Source organism: Abramis brama, assembly GCF_963993115.1.
Source record: "Abramis brama genome assembly, chromosome: 2".
Classification (NCBI taxonomy): domain Eukaryota; kingdom Metazoa; phylum Chordata; class Actinopteri; order Cypriniformes; family Leuciscidae; genus Abramis; species Abramis brama.
Window position 1 is genome coordinate 5,743,697 of NC_139964.1, and position 21,810 is coordinate 5,765,506.

A 21,810-nucleotide genomic window follows, 5' to 3' on the forward strand; every position below is an offset into this window, starting at 1 on the left:
AACATCCTTAGATAAGTTTCAAAATGCTACTGCATTATTTCATATTTTGTGTCTTTCAGGCGAATAAAATACTATTTTTTCAGTCATATATTTCATCATTGAAGATTTCATAAAAATAATTATAAAGTTAAGTTAAAATATCATCTTGTCTTTTTATCGTGAACCCAATATTGTGTATCCTCAAGCTAAGTGTTTCGTCACAACCCTACTAATTATAAATCATTGATACTAAAATAAGATTGGTGAAGCATCTTGGGCCTTAAACAAACCAGCTACTTGCTGGTCATACCAGCTTAATGTGGTCATGCTGGTTTTTGGAACATAATATGGTGAACCAGCTAGAATCCAGCTTCAACCGGATTTTCAAACAGGGAATGCACATTTATTTGGTTTTTCATCTGTATCTATTAAACTGTTTAACTTCTTCACCTGCTCGTGTGTAAAGATGATCGTCACCGGCTCAGACAGCTGTTTGGTTTCTGGATTACTGACGACGACCGTCACCACCTTCGAGTTGAGCTGATAAGTGATGTTTCTCTCTCTATCGTCTGATCTCTCTCTGCTCATCGTGTGAAACTGATCGCTGGATGAGTTCATATCTTTACAACTGACCAGCGCCACAAATGCAAAACCTAAAAGACAACAACATTTACATCGGGTCTTGAATGCACTGATGCTTTCATAAGTACATGCATATGTGTATTTGTACCAGAATATGATTTCCCTATAACTGTTTCCCAGCTGGTGTTGAAGAAGGCGGAGTCTGTGCTCAGAGTGACACGCCCACTGGGTGGAGTCTGATTCCGTGTGACTGCAACCTCAGCGACTGTGATTCACATGATCATACAGAACAACTGCTTTCAGTACTTCCAGTACTCAATATCGGTTTCATTTTATGCACATTTGAAACACAGTATTTCCATTCATCAACACAATGAGAAAATGTGTAAACTGTAAATATTTGCGTCTCACAGGTGTTGTGCGTCTCCGTCCTGGTCACAGGCTCTTTAAGCTGAGGTCCGATCAGATGCATGCTGTTCTCCACCGTGAACAGAAACTGACTCAACGTCTCGCCGTCAGCGATGTTCCCATCCGACAGCAGATCATTGGTGGAATTGCAAAAGTTCTGTGAAATTAATTTCATTCAGCCACTGTGCAAGTGCATGTCCACAAACTACTATGAGAATATATCATGCAGTGTGTTTTTAACCTCCAGTAACTTCTCCCCGGTGAAATGTTCTCCCTGTGTGTTATTTAGAGACTCACAGCTGTTCTTCATCAGTGACATCAAATGCTTCAACTGAAAGAAGACAGAAATCAAATTCTATGGGTATTTTTAATGTTAGTTGTAATCTTATATTTACTCACAATGTACATTCGTTGAAAGTTTACTTGTAATATTCCAAGACCTTAACTTTCGGCAAATATCAAATACGTCTCCGCGTGATTACGTCATAAGTACGTATGTCAACTAGTCCAATAGGAAGAATGAGCATCAAGGGCGGGTTACGTCATGACCAGGAAAGGATAAAAGCACATCCGGTTTTAGACAGCTTCTAGAGCCGAAGCAAAGTCGATCACAGGGATGCAGGAAGTATGGCAGGGTGACGCATCGTCTCGTTCCCTTCTCAGGGAACTAGAGTTACAGTCGTAACCTGAGACGTTCCCTTTCGAGGGAACTCGCGATGCGTCAACGACGCTCTGGGAACGAGAATACCCAACACGCCAGACTTACAATTGCCTGTAGTAAAACTGTCGGCAAACTAAGCATTAAGCACCTGAGAACTTGGGGCAGCAACCAGGTCCAGGCTATAAAACCTCACGAATGTGAGCAGATGGGAGTTTTACTTACTCAAACATGTTTTGAGGGCAGAAAGGAAAATGATTGGTTTACAGCTTCAACCAATGAAACTGAAGCAAGGGCGGGGTTAAGATGTTTGAACTTGAGGTGCGGAGGGATTGAGGAATAATCGGGAAAAAAAGACAGCTGTTCGTGGGAGAACCATAGACCAAAATAGGGGAGAACGCATTTATTGCAAGGTAAGTGAATTTACTATTATATTTTGTTAAAATTCAACATCCTCTAACGTTTACTGAGATAATTAGCGAACATTAAAATGCACAGAACTAAAAATCATCGTCTAAATATTGTATTATACGCATTTTGATTCGACTGTTTCATCAGTCGACCACAACAAATCTGATTATGGGGTAACTGGTGTAAAACATACTTTTCCAATGCTACCTCGCTGTAAATCTCCGCAATATTTCAATGGTCAAAATGATACATCTCCCGCCTTAGCGCTGCTCTCAGGGCAGGAGTACTCGATAGTAGGGCTGGGCGATATATTGCACGATATTGTTATGCGCATCTCATCAGTAAAGCCGGTTCCTTGATTAGTAGTAAATCACCTTCACCTGCTTTCAGATGGAGCGGCATTTACTACAAAGAGCCATAGTTAACTGACAAGCTGAGCCATATAGCATTAATATCGCAGACGTATCGCCAGCCATAATTAATGCGATATGGCTCAGCTTGTCAGTTAACTACGGCTCTTTGTACACAGCAAAAACTCCAGTGTTAAATTAACACTCCTGGGAGTGTATGAGTCCACACTCAAGAGTGTTGAAGTTAATGAGATAATTAAGTGATTAATTTAGTTATGATTGAACATTATTGAAGACACCTGATGTTAACAAGCAGAATCACTGAAGGAGAAAATCACAAATTGTAAGTTACCATTATTGTGATGGGTATTTGCTTTAGTTGGGCTCTTGACCCTTTTATGTGTACTTTAGATTTTGTTTGGCTGTTGTATCTGAGTTATAACTGCCAGATGAACAAAGAATAAAGTGATCTGATGGTGTTGATTATATTATGACAATCATCATTTGAGCTTGATCACTGAACTCCTTATTTGTTTATTTCTGACTTAAATTTATGTTGTTGACCACAGAATAACTGTGATTCTGCATAAATATACAGAATTTTAGATGTAATATAAAGGATTTCTTAAAAGTTGTTTAAAAAAAATAAAAAATCTTTCTTTTAGGCAAACACAGACGTCAAAATTCAGTATATGCATCTCAACAATGGTGACGAGCAGAATATTCAATTACGAAAAGTAAATTACATAGGCAATTCAGATCATAATTTATTCATACCGCAATGCATGATGGGAGCCATTAATGAGTTGTGATTGGTGGCAGCCACTGCAACATGCTTTATTATTGTCACCATTGTTGAGATTCACAGACTGATTATTGATGTCTGTGTTTCTAAAAAAAAAAAAATTGAAAGTATTTTGATCAGAACAATGTTTATTAAATAGTATGGGTTAAAAGAAAAATACTGATAATCATATGCGGTAGAATCACAAAGCTGCTGCTAACAAGGTAAACCAAACTATCTCAATAAATTTCATTTTTCAGATCACAGCATGATTATGTCAAAACATAACCAACACTATCAGATAACACTTTTCTTTGTCCATTTGACTGTTATAAATCAATAACAGCAGACAAACAAAATTTAAAGTGAATGTATAAGGGTCAAGAGCCCAACTAAAGCAAACACTGATCGCCAAAACGGTGGCTTACAATTTGTGATTTTCTCCTTCAGTGATTCTGCTCGTTAACATCAGGTGTCTTCAATAATGCTCAAGCATCACTAAATTAATCACTTATTATTCAAGTTTATTTGGTAGGGACAGATACAAATAACATAGATAAACTTAACAGTCATCCGATGTATGTATCATAGTGTTTTTAGCTAAAGCTAATTCACGACACTTAATTATCTCATTAACTTTAACACTCTTGAGTGTTAATTTAACACTGGAGTTTTTGCTGTGTAGTAAATGCCGCTCCATCTGAAAGCAGGTGATGGCGATTTACTACTAATCAAGGAACCGGCTTTACTGATGAGATGCGCATAACAATATCGTGCGATATATCGCCCAGCCCTACTCGATAGATTCAAATCACTTATATTTTTAGTGTATTACACACTGCTCTCAGGGCAGGAGTACTCAATAGATTCAAATCGCTGTTATTTTAGTGTATTACGCGCTGCTCTCAGGGCAGGAGTACTCAATAGATTCAAATCGCTGTTATGTTTAGTGTATTACGTGCTGCTCTCAGGGCAGGAGTACTCAATAGATTCAAATCGCTGTTATGTTTAGTGTATTACGCGCTGCTCTCAGGGCAGGAGTACTCAATAGATTCAAATCGCTGTTATTTTAGTGTATTACACGCTGCTCTCAGGGCAGGGGTACTCAATAGATTCAAATCGCTGTTATTTTAGTGTATTACGCACTGCTCTCAGGGCAGGAGTACTAGATTCAAATCGCTGTTATTTTAGTGTAGCCTACTACACGCTGCTCTTAGGGCAGGAGTACTCAATAGATTCAAATTGCTGTTATGTTTAGTGTATTACACGCTGCTGTCGGGGCAGAAGTACTCAATAGATTCAAATCGCTGTTATAAACTCAATGTCTAACTGTGACATATAAATTATCATCATCTGAGTAAGTGTCATTTGCCTGAAAGTCCATTTCATCTCCTTTCATCTCGACGTCGGTTACTTCTATGCCTGCTTCTGATATTTTCTGAAGGACCTCCTCGGTTGAAAGCCCTGTAAGAACCATGAGTAACCGTGCTATGACTTCTTCTCCACCGATGGCCAAAAGAAAGAAAGACCCGGAACTGGACATTCTTTTAAATTGAGATTCAAGCAGCCAATCAGGGCTGGCTCTACATACACTCTCAGAAAATAAAGTACATAATTGTACCTTTAGGGGTACAATGGCTTGTCACTGGGGCTGTACCCTCAAGGGTACAATTTTGTACCTTAACCTTTAAAAGAAACGGTACATATATGTAACTTTTAATGCTTTTTGATCCTCAAAAAGTTACATATATGTACCTTGAGGTCCAACAGCAAAAACTCCAGTGTTAATTGAACTCTCCTGGGAGTTTATATGACTACAGACTCAAGAGTGTTGAAGTTAATGATCTAATTAAGTGATTCATTGAGTGATGATTGAGCATTATTGAAGACACCTGATGTTAACAAGCAGAATCACGGAAGGAGAAAATTGAATTTTTTAAGACACCGTTATGGAGATCAGTGTTTGCTTTAGTTGGGCTCTTGACCCTTACATCATTAACTTTAGAATTTGTGTGGCTGTTGTATCTGAGTTATAACAGCCAGATGAACAAAGAGAAAAGTTGATCAGGTGGTGTTGGTTATGTTTTGACATAATCATAATTTAACCTGAATCACTGAACTCATTTAGACTCTAATCTCAGGCTTAAATGTATATTGTTGATTACAGCATCACTGTGATTCTACAGCAGAAGATTTTCAGCATTTTCAATATAATCCAAAAATTCTTAAAAGTTGTTCTGAACAAAAGACATTGAAAATTACTTTATGAAGAAACACTGACATCAAGAATCAGCCTGTGAATCTCAACAATGGTGACAATAATAAAGCATGTTGCAGTGCATTCTGGGTGCCACCAATCAAAACTCATTCATGGCTCCCATCATGCATTGCGGTATGAATAAATTATGATCTGAATTGTCTTACTAATTTCCTTTCCCTAACTGAATATTCTGTTTGTCACCATTGTTGAGATTCATACGCTGATTCTTGATGTCTGTGTGTGCCTAAAAGAAATATTTGTTTTATCAGAACAACTTTTAAGAAATCCTTTAGATTATTTCAAAAATTTGGATCTTATGCTGTGGAATCACAGTGATGTTGTAATCAACAATATACATTTAAGTCAGAGATTAGACTTTAAATGAGTTCATTGATTCAGGTCAAATTATGATTAAGTCAAAACATAACCAACACCACCTGATCAACTTATCTCTTTGTTCATCTAGCCATTATAACTCAGATACAACAGCCAAACAAAACCTAATGTTAACAGTTTAAGGGTCAAAAGACCCAACTAAAGCAAACACTGATCACCATAACGGTGTCTTAAAAATATATATTTTCTCCTTCAGTGATTCTGCTTGTTAACATCAGGTGTCTTCAATAATGCTCAATCATCACTCAATGAATCACTTAATTAGCTCATTAACTTTAGCACTCTTGATTGTTAATTTAACACTCATATTTTAACACTTTAACACTCTTGAGTCTGGAGCCAAATAAACTCCCAGGAAAGTTCATTTAACACTGGAGTTTTATAATGATTATAATTTATAATGATTTTATAATGATTTAATATCAGTAAATTGACTTACAAAACTTTTATTTCCTTTATTTCAAGGCTACTCAAATATAGTGATAAGTTAAAATCTACCTTAAATGATTAAGGTATCATTAAAACCTTTTAAAAAAAAACCTTTTTTTTTTTTTTACAAAAAATAAAATAAAATAACTTAGCAGAGGCTGTCTTTTGATATTGTACCTTAACCTTTAAAAGAAACGGTATATATTTGTACCTTTTAATGCTTGGGAACATATATGTACCTTTTTGACCCTCAAAAAGGTACATATATGTACCTTGGGGGACAGAAATGGACTCCTGCTGTACCCCTATTTCTGAGAGTGTACAGTACATCCTACGTCATACATGTGTCACAGGTTACTCTTGTGGCGCAAGTCAATTTGAGTAGGATGCCCCTGGCGGAAGCTAGTTATTTTAGATTATAAAGTTATAAATATGGGTATTTTTCAAAAACCCATGGCTTCACTTCCGAAGGCCTTTATTAACCCACGGGAGCTGTGTGGAGTATTTTTTTTATCATGAATGGATGCACTTTTTGGGGTTTTACATTTTTTCCAGCCATTCACTCCCATTATAAAGCTTAGAGGAGCCAGGACATTTATATTAATTAATATAACTATTCGTCTGAAAGAAGAATGTCATATACACCATGACTTGAGAGTAAATCATGGGCTAATTTTTATTTTTGGGTGAACTAACCCATTAATGCAATGCTAATCAACATAGCCTGTATTACAGAATTTAATAAAATAATATATTCTTCCTACATGAAACCACATAAGTGATTTCAAGTAATTTTGATTTCGGAGCAAAACATGATATTAAACTCATAAATTGTAGTTTTTGACGGAATGTTAAGCAAACATACTAGCTTTCCCTGTTGTCAAGAGCAAATGTTTTATTACTAATCTTTAAAAGTAAGCCCAGGTAAGATCATTTGAATCATTTCATAATTGAAAGCAAAGAAGGTTAAAGGTAGGGTAGGCAGGAATTTCCTAAAATAAAAAAAAATCCAAATTTGTTTAAACTTTCTTTATATATCAATACATAATTAAAATGTAAGTACTCTGAAAAATAGAGTATAAAAATCGAGTGTCTGTAGTCCTCTCAGGACTTCAATAAACACAGGTACTTATTCCATTCGCTCCCACCCCCTGCCTTCTGGTCTCCTTCCAAAGCCACGCCCCCAAAACACATGAACGCACGACGCCGACGTCTGCAGCTGGAGGACGCGTTTGCCAGTGTCAAGCGGAGGAGAGGAGCGCAGCGCATGTAGTGACATCATGTCAGAATCACATGTAATGAAATCTTTATCATTATGAATATAAACAACTAACATGGCTGTTAGTACTCACTATCAAGTTAGCATATCGATACGGGTAAAGTTTAAAATATATTGAGTTTGATTCGGTAACGAGCTAGTAACATAAGGCAAAGCTAAAAACAGGTTGCATTGATACACGTTTTACCATTACCATCAGTTACACTGTGATGAAGGTGAATTTCGTGTAAGATTCATAACATATACGGTGTTTTGCATGTAAGCGCTTCCACTATGAAAGCACTGTTGGCTCTGAAGAGGACAAACGTTACGCTCCGGTGACAAGTAGCCTACCTTTCTACCTTACTAGTTCCTTTTTTTTGCCTTGTTTGACTTGGCTGACTTTTTATGCAGGTACTGGGAATTGTGACTGCTCTTTCTATGCCATTATTGTGATTCTTCCTTGCAATCCGTGCCTCTTCCCCTCTTCAAGTCAAACGGGTGCGCGCGCATGCAGGGGTGGTTGCCATGGTAGCGAGGGAGAGTGACAGTTGACCCAGCCAATCATTTCATTCGTCCCGAATAGAAATAAGTAGCTGTGTTTATTGCAGATTAAAAGGTCTAGAGTCACTCGATTTGTATACTCTCTTTTTCAGAGTACTTACATTTTAATTATGTATTGATATATAAAGAAAGTTTAAACAAATTTTGAAAAAAGTTTTTTATACAATTCCTACCTATCCTGCCTTTAAGTGAAAGGTCTGATAAAAAAGAGAGAGGTGTAGTAGGCTATGAATAAAAAAGTGCCAGTAAAAAATAAAATAAAAAATAAGTGGGGTATAACATGTAAAATTGAATGCTCTTTTTTTTCCCGTTCTACCGAAAATGTGCTGGGAGCCAACTATTGCTATAGTAACGAACTACACTTTTACATGCATCTGATTGACAGATAAATCATGCAATCTCATTTCACTGTTGTTGAGGGTTTTTCAGCTTTGTACAAAGTTTGTTTCGTACATTTAGTTTAATTGTATTGTTTAAGAGGGCGAGCTTTAACTTTCAATTGAACTGTGTTAATGTTTTCAAGACACTTACATTGTTCTTGCTCCGTCCATGCAATAACGGTGTCCATGTTATGAGCCGAGTTTTTTATTTACTTCAAATGCTCAGTGCTCTGGTAATATCAATGGGATGACCCATTTCAGGATTTGCCATAATTACATTTTAAAATCAGAATATGAGCATAGCTCACACTTACATTCACTAAAATATGGAAACGTTAGCGATACAGATTCTAAACACGAGCGCCAGTGATTGAATGTCAAAGCGCGGTTTGAACGCCCCGCCCCCCAGCTGAACTGGAAGTTTTGATTGGTTTTGCACCCGAGTCAGACCTGTCTGTTATTGGCTGAAGCGCTTCAGAACTGTCTGTTATTGGCTGAAGCGCTTTCAGAACTGTCTGTTATTGGCTGAAGCGCAGGGCTCAGGGCTCAGCCTCCACCGGCACCGCACGCAGTAGTTTGAAAAGTGTTTGTGAAATGTTAGCTCGCTCTGTTGCTCCGTCGGCATCAAAGTACTCTGTACTTTTGGTGAAAAATAAATGTAGCGAAGTTGAATACTTTATTTTTATTCTACTCAAGTAAAAGTAAAAGTACCACAATTTAATTATACTCAAGAAAGTAGAAAAAATCGAAAAATCTACTCAAGTACTGTAACGAAAGTATTTGTAATTAGTTACTTTCCACCACTGCAGTCTTTACAAATGTACCCTCCATTCATCTAACAGAAACACGATTCATATTATAGAAACGCGATTCATCTTTTTGCGGTTTACATAGGCCTACACTAACGTTATTCCATAACGTTATTCCACATTAACATTTGAGAAAAGATAACTTAGCCTACCTCACTCCTCAGCGGGATCTATTGTTCCTCATATCAGCACTGTTCTGAGGAAACTTTTCTCCAGGATTATTAGGTAGGCTATATGCCTCACTCGCGGCGTGCTGTGTTTACAGCTGATGTGGGCGTTTCACAGGACTGAAATGGTTCTCAGAATTTGCGTTCACAGGTTTGCGTGGATTGCCTCATTCATTTGCGTTTGAATAGCGCGCGCTCTCCGGGGCGTGGTCACATTACATTTGAATGAGCTCTAATGAGCTCGACTGGAATCGCTCTCTTTTAATACAGATTCCACAAGATGAGAATATTTGTTTTTTATATAAATTACTTCATTTAAAAGAAGAGAATTCAAGCTTCATGCCTGTGTGTCTGTATGCCTGACTGACTGAGTATTCGCTGAGTTATTGTTCATTTTCGGACGTGTTTCAGAATGGACTACACTGGCAGAGAGAAGGCAGAACTCGCTTCGTGTTTATTTTTCTTTATTTGGCAAAAGGCACAAGACTTTGTTTTTATTGTGAGTATACACAAAAATAATACACATTTAACAGAATCGATTGATGTATGAAACTTGTTTGTAAAATCAAAGTCAAAAGAGTATTTTGGGTCTCAATTCAACTGATAAGGAAAAAAGCGAGCAGATCACGCCGGCGTGATTGCCGACCTCAGAGGGTTAGTGTAGCCTACTACACGCTGCTCTTAGGGCAGGAGTACTCAATAGATTCAAATCGCTGTTATGTTTAGTGTATTTCACGCTGCTGTCGGGGCAGGAGTAGGCCTTATTCGCAATAGGCCTTATTCGCAAACACCGGAAGTAGCTAACCGCGGCCATATTGTTGACATAACATCTGTCCTGCCCCCCTAGCCGCCCGCAGATTTGAGTTGAGGGGAGCAGTAGCCTAATGGCTTTATCTCATCGGTATCGAGAGAAGATAAGCTTGATTGGTGTGGACCCATATCAAATAGACCCAACAGCCTTAAGTAAAGATCCGTCCTTATTGCCAGTCGTAACTTATCCGGATATTTATCAGAGCTGCCAACTCTCAGGCATTCACCGTGAGACACACGCAATTGACACTTTTCCCACGCTCTCACGCCACACTCTCAGAAATAGGGGTACAGCAGGAGTCCATTTCTGTCCCCCAAGGTACATATATGTCCCCAAGCATTAAAAGGTACAAATATATACCGTTTCTTTTAAAGGTTAAGGTACAATATCAAAAGACAGCCTCTGCTAAGTAATTTTATTTTATTTTTTGTAAAAAAAAAAAAGGTTTTTTTTTAAAGGTTTTAATGATACCTTAATCATTTAAGGTAGATTTGAACTTATCACTATATTTGAGTAGCCTTGAAATAAAGGAAATAAAAGTTTTGTAAGTCAATTTACTGATATTAAATCATTATAACACAGCAAAAACTCCAGTGTTAAATGAACTTTCCTGGGAGTTTATTTGGCTCCAGACTCAAGAGTGTTAAAGTGTTAAAATATGAGTGTTAAATTAACAATCAAGAGTGCTAAAGTTAATGAGCTAATTAAGTGATTCATTGAGTGATGATTGAGCATTATTGAAGACACCTGATGTTAACAAGCAGAATCACTGAAGGAGAAAATATATATTTTTAAGACACCGTTATGGTGATCAGTGTTTGCTTTAGTTGGGTCTTTTGACCCTTAAACTGTTAACATTAGGTTTTGTTTGGCTGTTGTATCTGAGTTATAATGGCTAGATGAACAAAGAGATAAGTTGATCAGGTGGTGTTGGTTATGTTTTGACTTAATCATAATTTGACCTGAATCACTGAACTCATTTAAAGTCTGATCTCTGACTTAAATGTATATTGTTGATTACAGCATCACTGTGATTCCACAGCATAAGATCCAAATTTTTGAAATAATCTAAAGGATTTCTTAAAAGTTGTTCTGATAAAACAAATATTTCTTTTAGGCACACACAGACATCAAGAATCAGTGTATGAATCTCAACAATGGTGACAAACAGAATATTCAATTAGGGAAAGGAAATTAGTAAGACAATTCAGATCATAATTTATTCATACCGCAATGCATGATGGGAGCCATGAATGAGTTTTGAATGGTGGCACCCAGAATGCACTGCAACATGCTTAATTATTGTCACCATTGTTGAGATTCACAGGCTGATTATTGATGTCAGTGTTTCTTCATAAAGTAATTTTCAATGTCTTTTGTTCAGAACAACTTTTAAGAATTTTTGGATTATGTTGAAAATGCTGAAAATCTTTTGCTGTAGAATCACAGTGATGCTGTAATCAACAATATACATTTAAGCCTGAAATTAGAGTCTAAATGAGTTCAGTGATTCAGGTTAAATTATGATTATGTCAAAACATAACCAACACCACCTGATCAACTTTTCTCTTTGTTCATCTGGCAGTTATAACTCAGATACAACAGCCAATCAAATTCTAAAGTTAATGATTTAAGGGTCAAGAGCCCAACTAAAGCAAACACTGATCTCCATAACGGTGTCTTAAAAAATCAATTTTCTCCTTCAGTGATTCTGCTTGTTAACATCAGGTGTCTTCAATAATGGTCAATCATCACTCAATGAATCACTTAATTAGATCATTAACTTCAACACTCTTGAGTCTGTAGTCATATAAACTCCCAGGAGAGTTCAATTAACACTGGAGTTTTTGCTGTTCGACCTCAAGGTACATATATGTAACTTTTTGAGGATCAAAAAGCATTAAAAGTTACATATATGTACCGTTTCTTTTAAAGGTTAAGGTACAATATTGTACCCTTGAGGGTACAGCCCCAGTGACAAGCCATTGTACCCCTAAAGGTACAATTATGTACTTTATTTTCTGAGAGTGTATGTAGAGCCAGCCCTGATTGGCTGCTTGAATCTCAATTTAAAAGAATGTCCAGTTCCGGGTCTTTCTTTCTTTTGGCCATCGGTGGAGAAGAAGTCATAGCACGGTTACTCATGGTTCTTACAGGGCTTTCAACCGAGGAGGTCCTTCAGAAAATATCAGAAGCAGGCATAGAAGTAACCGACGTCGAGATGAAAGGAGATGAAATGGACTTTCAGGCAAATGACACTTACTCAGATGATGATAATTTATATGTCACAGTTAGACATTGAGTTTAAAATGAAATGTTGGAAAATGTGAAAATGAAAAGGATTTAATAAATTCTGATTTTAATTCAGCGTGTGTGTAATATATATATATATATATATATATATATATATATATATATATATATATATATGTATGTATATATCATTGTTGTCAACGATTGTATCCTGTCAAAGCCAATTTTGTACCATTTTTGAAGGGTCCATTTTTGTATTGTTAAATAAAGGTACAAAATTGTCACCACAGGTACAAGATTGGTCTCTTAAGGTACAAATCACAAGGGTACAAATATGTACCCTATGCCAAGGGTACAATATTGTACCCTTGAGGGTACAGCCCCAGTGACAAGCCATTGTACCCCTAAAGGTACAATTATGTACTTTATTTTCTGAGAGTGCACACATCCACAGAAAAATCGCGAAGCAAAGAGGACACTGAAACCGACAGACTAGACAGAGCATATAAAAAAAAATCTCAGCTCTCAGATTCTGCCACTTTTATTACGAAATTCAAACAATAAATACCGTTTTGGCGTTTGTAAATGTGACGCGACAGATTCCTAGCGACACGTGAACCAATCATTTCTAGCAGCTAGCTAGTAAATAAACACGAATGAACAATGTTGAAAGATACAGTACAACTTACCGAAATGTATATTCCTCATATACATAATATCGATCAAACAAAGGGGTCAATAAAAAAGCTTGAGAACAATTATGTCACATAACATTTACCTCAGGAAAGCCATTTAATGAACATAATATATAGGCTATAGCACGTTAGTTGGCTAGAAAAAAAGAGGTAGAGAGTATCTTCCTAAATATGTGTACTATATTACATATTTATTATATTTTTACTTATATCATTAAATAAAGTATGTATTATAATAAAAAAAACACATTATATCTCTATGTTTACAGGGAGTTGTTTTTTTCTTGAGAAAAATTAATGGCTATCTTGTGTAGCCTACCTAATATTTATCCAAATGATGGGAACAGACTTTGCTGTGGGGAAAGTCTCTCCTGCGCTGGCTCAACTCCTGTCTCCTTCCCTTCACATTTTCTGACAGTCGGTATATCATAAAAACGAACTCCTTATTGCTGTTGTTAGAACAGCCGTGTATTACACTACACACCATTGCGCTGTTTAAAAAAACAAAACAAAAAAAAAAACGATAATGCCACTGCCATGGATAATATACCGACGCTCAGAGGTGGGAAATCCAGGGGCCAAAGAGTAAAAGTCCTGCCATATGTTTATTCCACCCATGAACTCAGCAGCTGATTTCACTAATTAGTTCTCTCTCCTGCTGAAATAGCAAATCCAGGTGATTGGAACAAAACACTGAGGAGGACTTTTACTTTCTGAACCTGGACTTTACACCTCTGCATAGCAATGCCACATGTCAGCCAAGAGCAAAGAAATAAACCAGAACTGGACCTTATCGAAGCCAAAAAAATAGTAATTTCAGCCACAGCCTCAGATGAAATCAGCTGAAGAGAAAAGAAGACATTAAATCTGTGAAGATCTCAGCAGAGGAGGATTAAACAACTCCACAAACAGCATTACCAGCTTCACTTATTACTAACCAGACTGACTTTATTTCTGTCAGACGTCTACAAAAGCTTTATTGAGAATTAACAGAGGTTTAACTCTAATGTATTTCATTTGAAGTCACCATAACAGTGATAAGTGTTTCCATTAGTTGGGCTCTGAAATCTTATTTTATCTTTTGTCCTTTTTGGCTGCTGTGACAGTGTGTGTGTCAAACACATTTGCAGCAGCAAAGAACGCTAAAGTGAAATGAGATCAGGTGATGATGGTTACCTGTTGATGGTTTTATAATCATCATGAAACAGACTGATTCACTACGGTTTTTTATAATCTAACAATTATGTTGTTCCACTAATATATTCACATCACAAACCCTGTGTTACTACACATACACATTTTTAAGGGTATATTTGATTATTTTTAATCGTTTCGTTGTTACATAAGTAGACCATTTATTTTCGGTCTATTATTAACTTGTTCTTTTATCTCATTCTTCAGTTACCTGAATGAGCTGGCAGAAACTGGATGAATAAAAGGAGCCAACACTGCACATCTTCCTGATGCTTTCCTGTGTTAAGAGGGACTAGACTTCCTGTTCCAAGAACTGACCCTGCTCGGGGCTGGCCAACATGTGAACCACCCTTACACTCTAAAAAGAGATGTGTTAAAAAACAACACACAAGATGTTTTGATGGCATTTTGACACATGTTGTGTATATTTTTAACACACAATGTGTGTTAAAATGTAACTCTGGATAGAATAGCACTGGGTGGAGGAGAGTTTGTTTTTATGAAAAAAAATTATAGGTATATTTTATATGGTATCCCATAAAATGCTCTAAAATAAATAAAGCAATATATTCAAATAAATAAATTAAATCTTAATTCATGAAAACTTAACGGGTGTTTTTTTTTCAGCCAATCACATCATGGCTCTTTTTCAATGTCTTTTTCAAAAGCTGCTTTCACTTGTTATTAATAACCAGATTAACTTTATTTCTGTCAGACTCTACAGAAGCTCTTATTGAGAATTAACAGGTTTTGGTGTTGACGATTCATTGAATGTTTCATTTAAAGGGTTAGTTCACCCAAAAATGAAAATTCTGTCAGTAATTACTCACCCTCATGTTGTTCCAACCGCGTAAGACCTTCGTTCATCTCTCTGGGCCTCTAGTTGGTTCACGTAATGTTTTTGCGCAGCGTGACTGTGTTACACGTCACCACGTAGGCTCGCTATTGGCCGACGCTGGTCATGTGTGTGATGCGTGATGACGTGTAACACAGACGCGCTGCGCAAAAACACTACGAGGCCCAGAGAGAAGGAAATGAATAGTGGAATAAAGTCGTTATTTTTGTTTGTTTGTGCGCACAAAAAGTATTCTCGTCGCTTGATATACTTAAGATTGAGCCACTGTAGTCACTTGGACTATATTAACGATCTCTTTAATAACTTTTCTGGGCCAGCAAGTTTCGGTCACCTAGCAGCCTATGGAGGAGTGATCTAGCACTCAGAGTTCATCAAAAATATCTTAATTTGTGTTCCGAAGATGAACGAAGGTCTTACGCGGTTGGAACAACATGAGGGTGAGTAATTACTGACAGAATTTTCATTTTTGGGTGAACTAACCCTTTAAAGTCACCAGAATCATGATTAGTGTCAGCTTTATTTGAGCTCTTGACTCTTGAACATTAATTTTCTCTGATTGCTGTAAATGTGTATTTAATCTGTGCATTTGAAACAGCAGAAAAAATCATGAGAAAAATATGCTCAGATGATAATATTATCATCATGAACATGTAAGATTGTTCAGCAGGAGCTCAGAAAAAGTTTAATATTTGAAAAATGAGTGTAATACATAAAAGATTAGCATAATGCAATTAGCTTAAAATTCATTTTTAAATACACAGTTCGTACAGAATCTTACATTCTAAGGTATCAAACAGACCTCAAGAATCAGCGTATGAATCTCAACAGTGGTGACAAACGAAATGCTTCATGCCGCAATGCATGCTGGGTGCCACCATAGTGCAAATCTCATCCATGACTCCCAGCATGCATTGCGGCATGAAGCTTTTTGTTTGTCACCATTGTTGAGATTCATGCGCTGATTCTTGATGTCTGTGTTTGACTAATTTCTGCTGCAGATTAAAATTTTCAGAAAACATTTATTTTATTATTCTGCTCTGCTGGACAGCATGATGTAGTGTCACAAGATCATTATAACTAACAGCACATATATAAATTAAATGTGCACCATCCATTTACTCATAAACTTGATCAGATCAGCACTTGCTGATTACAACATCATCAAGAAACATCTGATCATCTTTTCACTCACCATAACAAATGTATTTTATTAAAATACAGTTAAAGCAGCAAGAGAAAAACTAAAAGAAGAGTAAAGGGTCAAGAGCTCAAATAAAGGAGCCATTAATCACGATTCTGGTGACTTCAGATAACACATTCAATGAAACATCAACATCTAAACCTCTGTTAATTCTCAATAAGAGCTTGTCTATGTAGATTCATGATGTCTGAAACATCCAGCTAATAAAATGTTCAAACAAACTCTTTATTAAACGTCACTGGACTCCATAAACACAAGTTAACAATACGTTTCAGTTTTCATCCAAACACTCAGTTGTAAAAACACAGGAAGTAACTCTGGCAAATACACACCGACTACAGTCACATGTGACACATATCTGACACAAGTTGTGTAACTATAACACATTAGTGTGTAAAAGGTTTCAACACACTTCTGTGTAAGAGGAATAACACATTAGTTGTGTTAAAGGTAACACAAAATGTGTAGTCCTTATAAACAAAGAGATGTGTCAAGAATCGACACAGGTTGTGTGTTAAATTTGACACAACATGTGTTGTCCCTGAGCACACACACTACATGTGTTAAAATCTACACAACATGTGTTGTCCCTGAGCACACACACTACATGTGTTAAAATCTACACAACATGTGTTAAAATCTACACAACATGTGTTGTCCTTGAGCACACACACTACATGTGTTAAAATCTACACAACATGTGTCATTTTTGTGACACATTTTCATAGTTGGATGAAAGCTGGACATAGCTGGACATTTATTGCTAAATGTATAGGGGATGTGCTCCCCCATAGCTGGACATTTTTGTGTCATTTTTGTGATTTGAGTAGCGATTTGAATCTATTGAGTACTCCTGCTCTGAGAGCAGCGCGTAATACACTTAACATAACAGCAATTTGAATCTATTGAGTACTCCTGCCCTGAGAGCAGCACGTAATACACTAAACATAACAGCGATTTGAATCTATTGAGTACTCCTGCCCTGAGAGCAGCCCGTAATGCATTAAAATAACAGCGATTTGAATCTATTGAGTACTCCTGCCCTGAGAGCAGCGCTAAGGCGGGAGATGTATCATTTTGACCGTTGAAATATTGCAGAGATTTGAACAAGTTCTGTTCACGCATATCAATTTAACAGACAGCGAGGTAGCATTGGAAAAGTATGTTTTAAACCAGTTACCCCATAGTTACCCCATAATCAGATTTGTTTTGGTCGACTGATCAAATCAAAATGCATACAATACGATATTTAGACGATGATTATTAGTTATGTGCAGTTTTAAATGTTCGCTTATCATCTTAGTAAACGTTAGAGGATGTTGAATTGTAACAAAATCTAGTAGTAAATTCACTTACCTTGCAATAAATGCGTTCTCCCACGAACATCTGTCTTGTTTTCCGATTATTCCTCAATCCCTCCACACCTTAAATTCAAACGTCTTGACCCCGCCCTTGCTTCAGTTTCATTGGTTGAAGCTGTAAACCAATCATTTTCCTTTCTGCCCTCAGAACATGTTTGAGTAAGTAAAACTCCCATCTGCTGAATGTGAGCGGTGAGGACCAACCCGCCGCATCACAAACCTCCTGAAGGGAAACCCCAGATAATAAGGCTTTAGAGGCCGCCATACCCCTAGTAGAATGAGCTCTGACCACCAAAGGGCACGGCTGGTCAGAATACTCATAGGCAAGAGAGATAGCCTCAACTATCCACTTACTGATTGTTTGCTTAGAGGCTGGAAGACCTTTCTTAGGTGATCCAAAGCAGACAAATAACTGATCAGATTTTCTCCACAGAGCAGTCATGTGGACATAAGTGTCTAGTGCTTGCACTGGACACAAAAGATTCCATTTTTCCTGGTCCAAAGATGTAAAAGGAGGAGGACAGAAAGCCTGCAGCACAATAGGCCTCGGAATAATGGTTGGCACCTTAGGGACGTATCCTTGTTTAGGGAATGCCTTGACCATCCCAGGTACTACTACTACTACTATCCCAAGCCGTTACCCTAGGGTGAGTTGCAGGCCTCAGCCTCAAAGTGCAACGAAAGAAACTAATGACCAGGGGGTCTCGACCCAATGATGTACCACCCACCGGGGCGTGGAAAGCCGCAATGGCCGCCACGTAAACCTTTAAGGTAGAAGGACATAGACCTGATCCAAAGCGATCTTAGAGAAACTCAAGTACTGTACTAACTGAGCAGTTAACTATTGTGCCCCCTGTCTGAGACAGAAGGTCTCTCCTGATCGGGATCTCCAAGGGAGGGCCGTCGAGGAGATAAATTAGGTCCGCAAACCAAATCTGACTCGGCCAACATGGTGCTACTAGTAGTAGGTTTACTCCGTCCTGGCAGACTCTCTCCAAAACTCCTGGAAGCAGATCAACAGGGGGAAAAGTGTACAGACATAGCCTCGGCCATGTCTGTACCATAGCGTCCAGCCCCAGCGGACAGAGTGGACAGTGCGTCGTGTACTGAGACACGAACAGATCCACTTCTGCTTGACCGTAAAATTCCCATATCTGCTCCACCACCTCGGGGTGAAGCCTCCAATCCCCTGGCCTCAGCCCCTGCCTCGACAGGGTGTCTGTTTCTATATTTTGGCACCCCGGGATATACACTGCCCTCAGGGAGAGTATCTTCCCTAAAGACCACAGGAGGATCTGGTGCGCCAGTTTGCAGTGTGGACGCGAACGCAGACCCCCCTGACGATTTATGTAAGAGACCACGGATGTGTTGTCTGTACAGACAAGCACATGATGGCCCCTCAAGTCTGGGAGAAAATGCTTCAACGCATTGAAGACTGCCATCATCTCCAGGCAGTTGATGTGCCAAGAAAGATGATGACTCCTCCACAGACCCTGAGCTGTGCGGCCTTCCATTACCGCTCCCCAGCTGGTGAGGGAAGCATCTGTCGAGATCGCAACTCGATGGCATAGAGCTCCCAACACCGGACCCTGGGATAGGAACCAGTGTTTCCTCCATATAACCAAGGCACGAAGACACCGTCGCATGATCTTGATCGTACAAAGTGGGTTTTACCCTCGGGGAGAACCCTCTGGTTCTGAGCCACCACTGCAAGGGTCTCAAGTACAGTAGGCCAAAGGGTATCACATTGGACGCTGCTGCAATGAGGCCCAACTGTCTCTCGAACTGTTTCACAGTGCGTGACTGGCCTAGCTTCAACTCCTTTGTGGCTGTGAGGATAGCAGCTACACAAACGGGCGATAGATTGGCTCGCTTCGTGACTAAATCCCATACCACACCAAGGAAAGTGGTTCTCTGTAGTGGAGAAAGCACACTCTTCTTGGCATTGAGTCTCAACTCCAACTTTATCATGTGAGCAAGAACCACATCTCAATGACGGACCTCTAACTGCTCTGACTCCGCTAGAATCAGCCAGTCGTCGATGTAGTTCAGAATGCATATGCCCTGCAGCCTGAGCGGGGCCAGACCTGCATCGAGAGCTAGACCGAATGGAAGCACCGGATATTGGTATTCTTTGCGCCTGAAAGAAAACCGCAGGAACTTCCTATGCTGAGGGAGGATGGAGTCATGGAAGTAAGCGTCTTTTAACCCCCTGAGGTCGGCTGTCGCGCCGGCGCGATAGGCTCGTTTTTTTCCTTATCAGTGCAACAGAGACGAAAAATACTCTGTTGATTTTGATCTTACATACTTGTGTTTGACATCACTCGATCCTATTAAGTGCACTGTAAAAAAGCCAACTTACTGAAAGTTCTCCAAATAAACATAAAACAGTAAAATGAACTGAGATATTTTTATTGGAAGTGTTCATGCATCATACTAAGTTGATTCAACAAATTCGTTACTTAAATGATGAAAACGTACAATGTTTTGTTGTTCAAACTAAATCGTTTTAGTTTTCATTGAAGTCCGCGTTTTTTGTTAGCGCGTGCGCAGTTTGAACCCTGAACGCATGCGCAGTGTGAGACTCGGCGGTTAGGTTTCTGTCTGCAGCTGTTGGTGAGAAGCATAGACGGTTGAGAAGTCGGTAGCGACGTGCTGCCTTCAGTTCAGCGTTTCTGCAGAATCACTGGTATGTATTAATCATTATTATAATCGACTGTATGTTATTTATCATATATGATGTTTTGTGCTTTTCCCAAACTGATGGCCTGATGTAATTCACCATCACTGTTACAGGCCGCTATTACATCACTACCAACTCTGACCAACTAACGTTAATACTGGAAGAGGCCAATGCTGATGTTATCCTGCCTATTCAATCCAGCGTTTCCAAAGAGTCACAGGTATGTATTAACGATAACGACACACTGACGGGAATATTGCTCTTTGTGTTGTTTAACTGTTACCGCCGGCGCTCTCTGGAAGACTACATTACCCATCACTGTCTAGAACTACAGCAAACTACGGCAGCTCAAATAGCTCAAAATACACAGCACGTTTAGTTTTTTTTCTCGTGGTGACTCTCCCTGCATTCCAAATGGCATAATGTTATGTATTTTAAAAATAATATTTTTTATTGTGAATAAAATTTTTATTTTAAACTAATTCATTAATGATTTAAGTAATAATTGATGTGCTATGTTAGACATTTTTGAAGTAGAAATCCGTTTTGAAAGTTTAAAACACTGTTAATTACAATTACTAGGTTAGCTGAAAGAAATATTGTTAAAAAAAGGTACAAACTAACTTAGACTTGACTTGGCCTTTAGGGACTTGAACATGTCTGGTATTTATCATTTTTATAATCAACTGAATGTTTTGTCATATCAAATGAGATGTTTGCTCATTATGTATTTACACTAGTTGAGGAGTTCAGAGAGAGATGGCCTGCCACCTGCACTTTTTCTAAAGGATGAGGTAAACCATTTAATAGCAACTGTCAATATTATTATTATTTTAATTATTATTTCTAAAGATTATTATTAATTATTATTTCTTTAGAACATTTTAGGAATACTTATAGTAGTAAAACTTTGTGGTGATTCCAACTGACTCGTTTTTTACAGATCTCCATGGAGTTTTCGTGTATCTGTAACGTCGACCATGAGAATCTACTTTGAATGAACACATATAGAGAGGAAAATAGTAAGTAAATAACTTTATAATATCAGTTATCAATATCATAAACTTAATTATGACATCAGTCTGTTTTTCATGCAGTTGTCAATTGGGAAACTGTGCATGTTTTATTGACAAATTTTATGATTTTACATCTTTTTTGATTCCACTGTATGTAAAAGAGCAATCTGTACATTCTTTTAAAAAAAAATCTTTGTTATGGACCAAGTCATATGGATTTCGAATTACATGAGGAAGAGTAAAAGATGACAGAATTATCATTTTTGGGTGTGCTGTATACATTTAACTCCCAAAGCAGATCCCTA

The 21,810-nt window shown here is 38.0% G+C and overlaps 1 protein-coding gene and 1 long non-coding RNA gene across 3 annotated transcripts in view; one reads left to right on the top strand and one right to left on the bottom strand.

Annotated features, from left to right (window-relative positions):
* LOC311077544 (uncharacterized protein) overlaps positions 1-21,810 on the bottom strand; it is a 471,588-nt gene that overhangs the window by 320,511 nt on the left and 129,267 nt on the right. The window contains exons 10-13 of one of the 2 annotated variants that reach the window (XM_084106075.1): positions 1,211-1,300; positions 973-1,126; positions 710-826; positions 430-632 (exon numbers count right to left, since the gene is read on the bottom strand). The exons of the other annotated variant lie outside the window; for it this stretch is intronic. Of the exons in view, the coding sequence (XP_083962201.1) occupies positions 430-632; positions 710-826; positions 973-1,126; positions 1,211-1,300 (564 nt within the window). The remainder of the gene's footprint in view (positions 1-429; positions 633-709; positions 827-972; positions 1,127-1,210; positions 1,301-21,810) is intronic. 2 annotated transcript variants of the gene reach the window in all.
* Positions 20,465-21,517, top strand: LOC311077562. Its single transcript, XR_014604932.1, has 3 exons — positions 20,465-20,709; positions 21,230-21,283; positions 21,433-21,517. It is a non-coding gene; the product is annotated as an uncharacterized lncRNA (long non-coding RNA).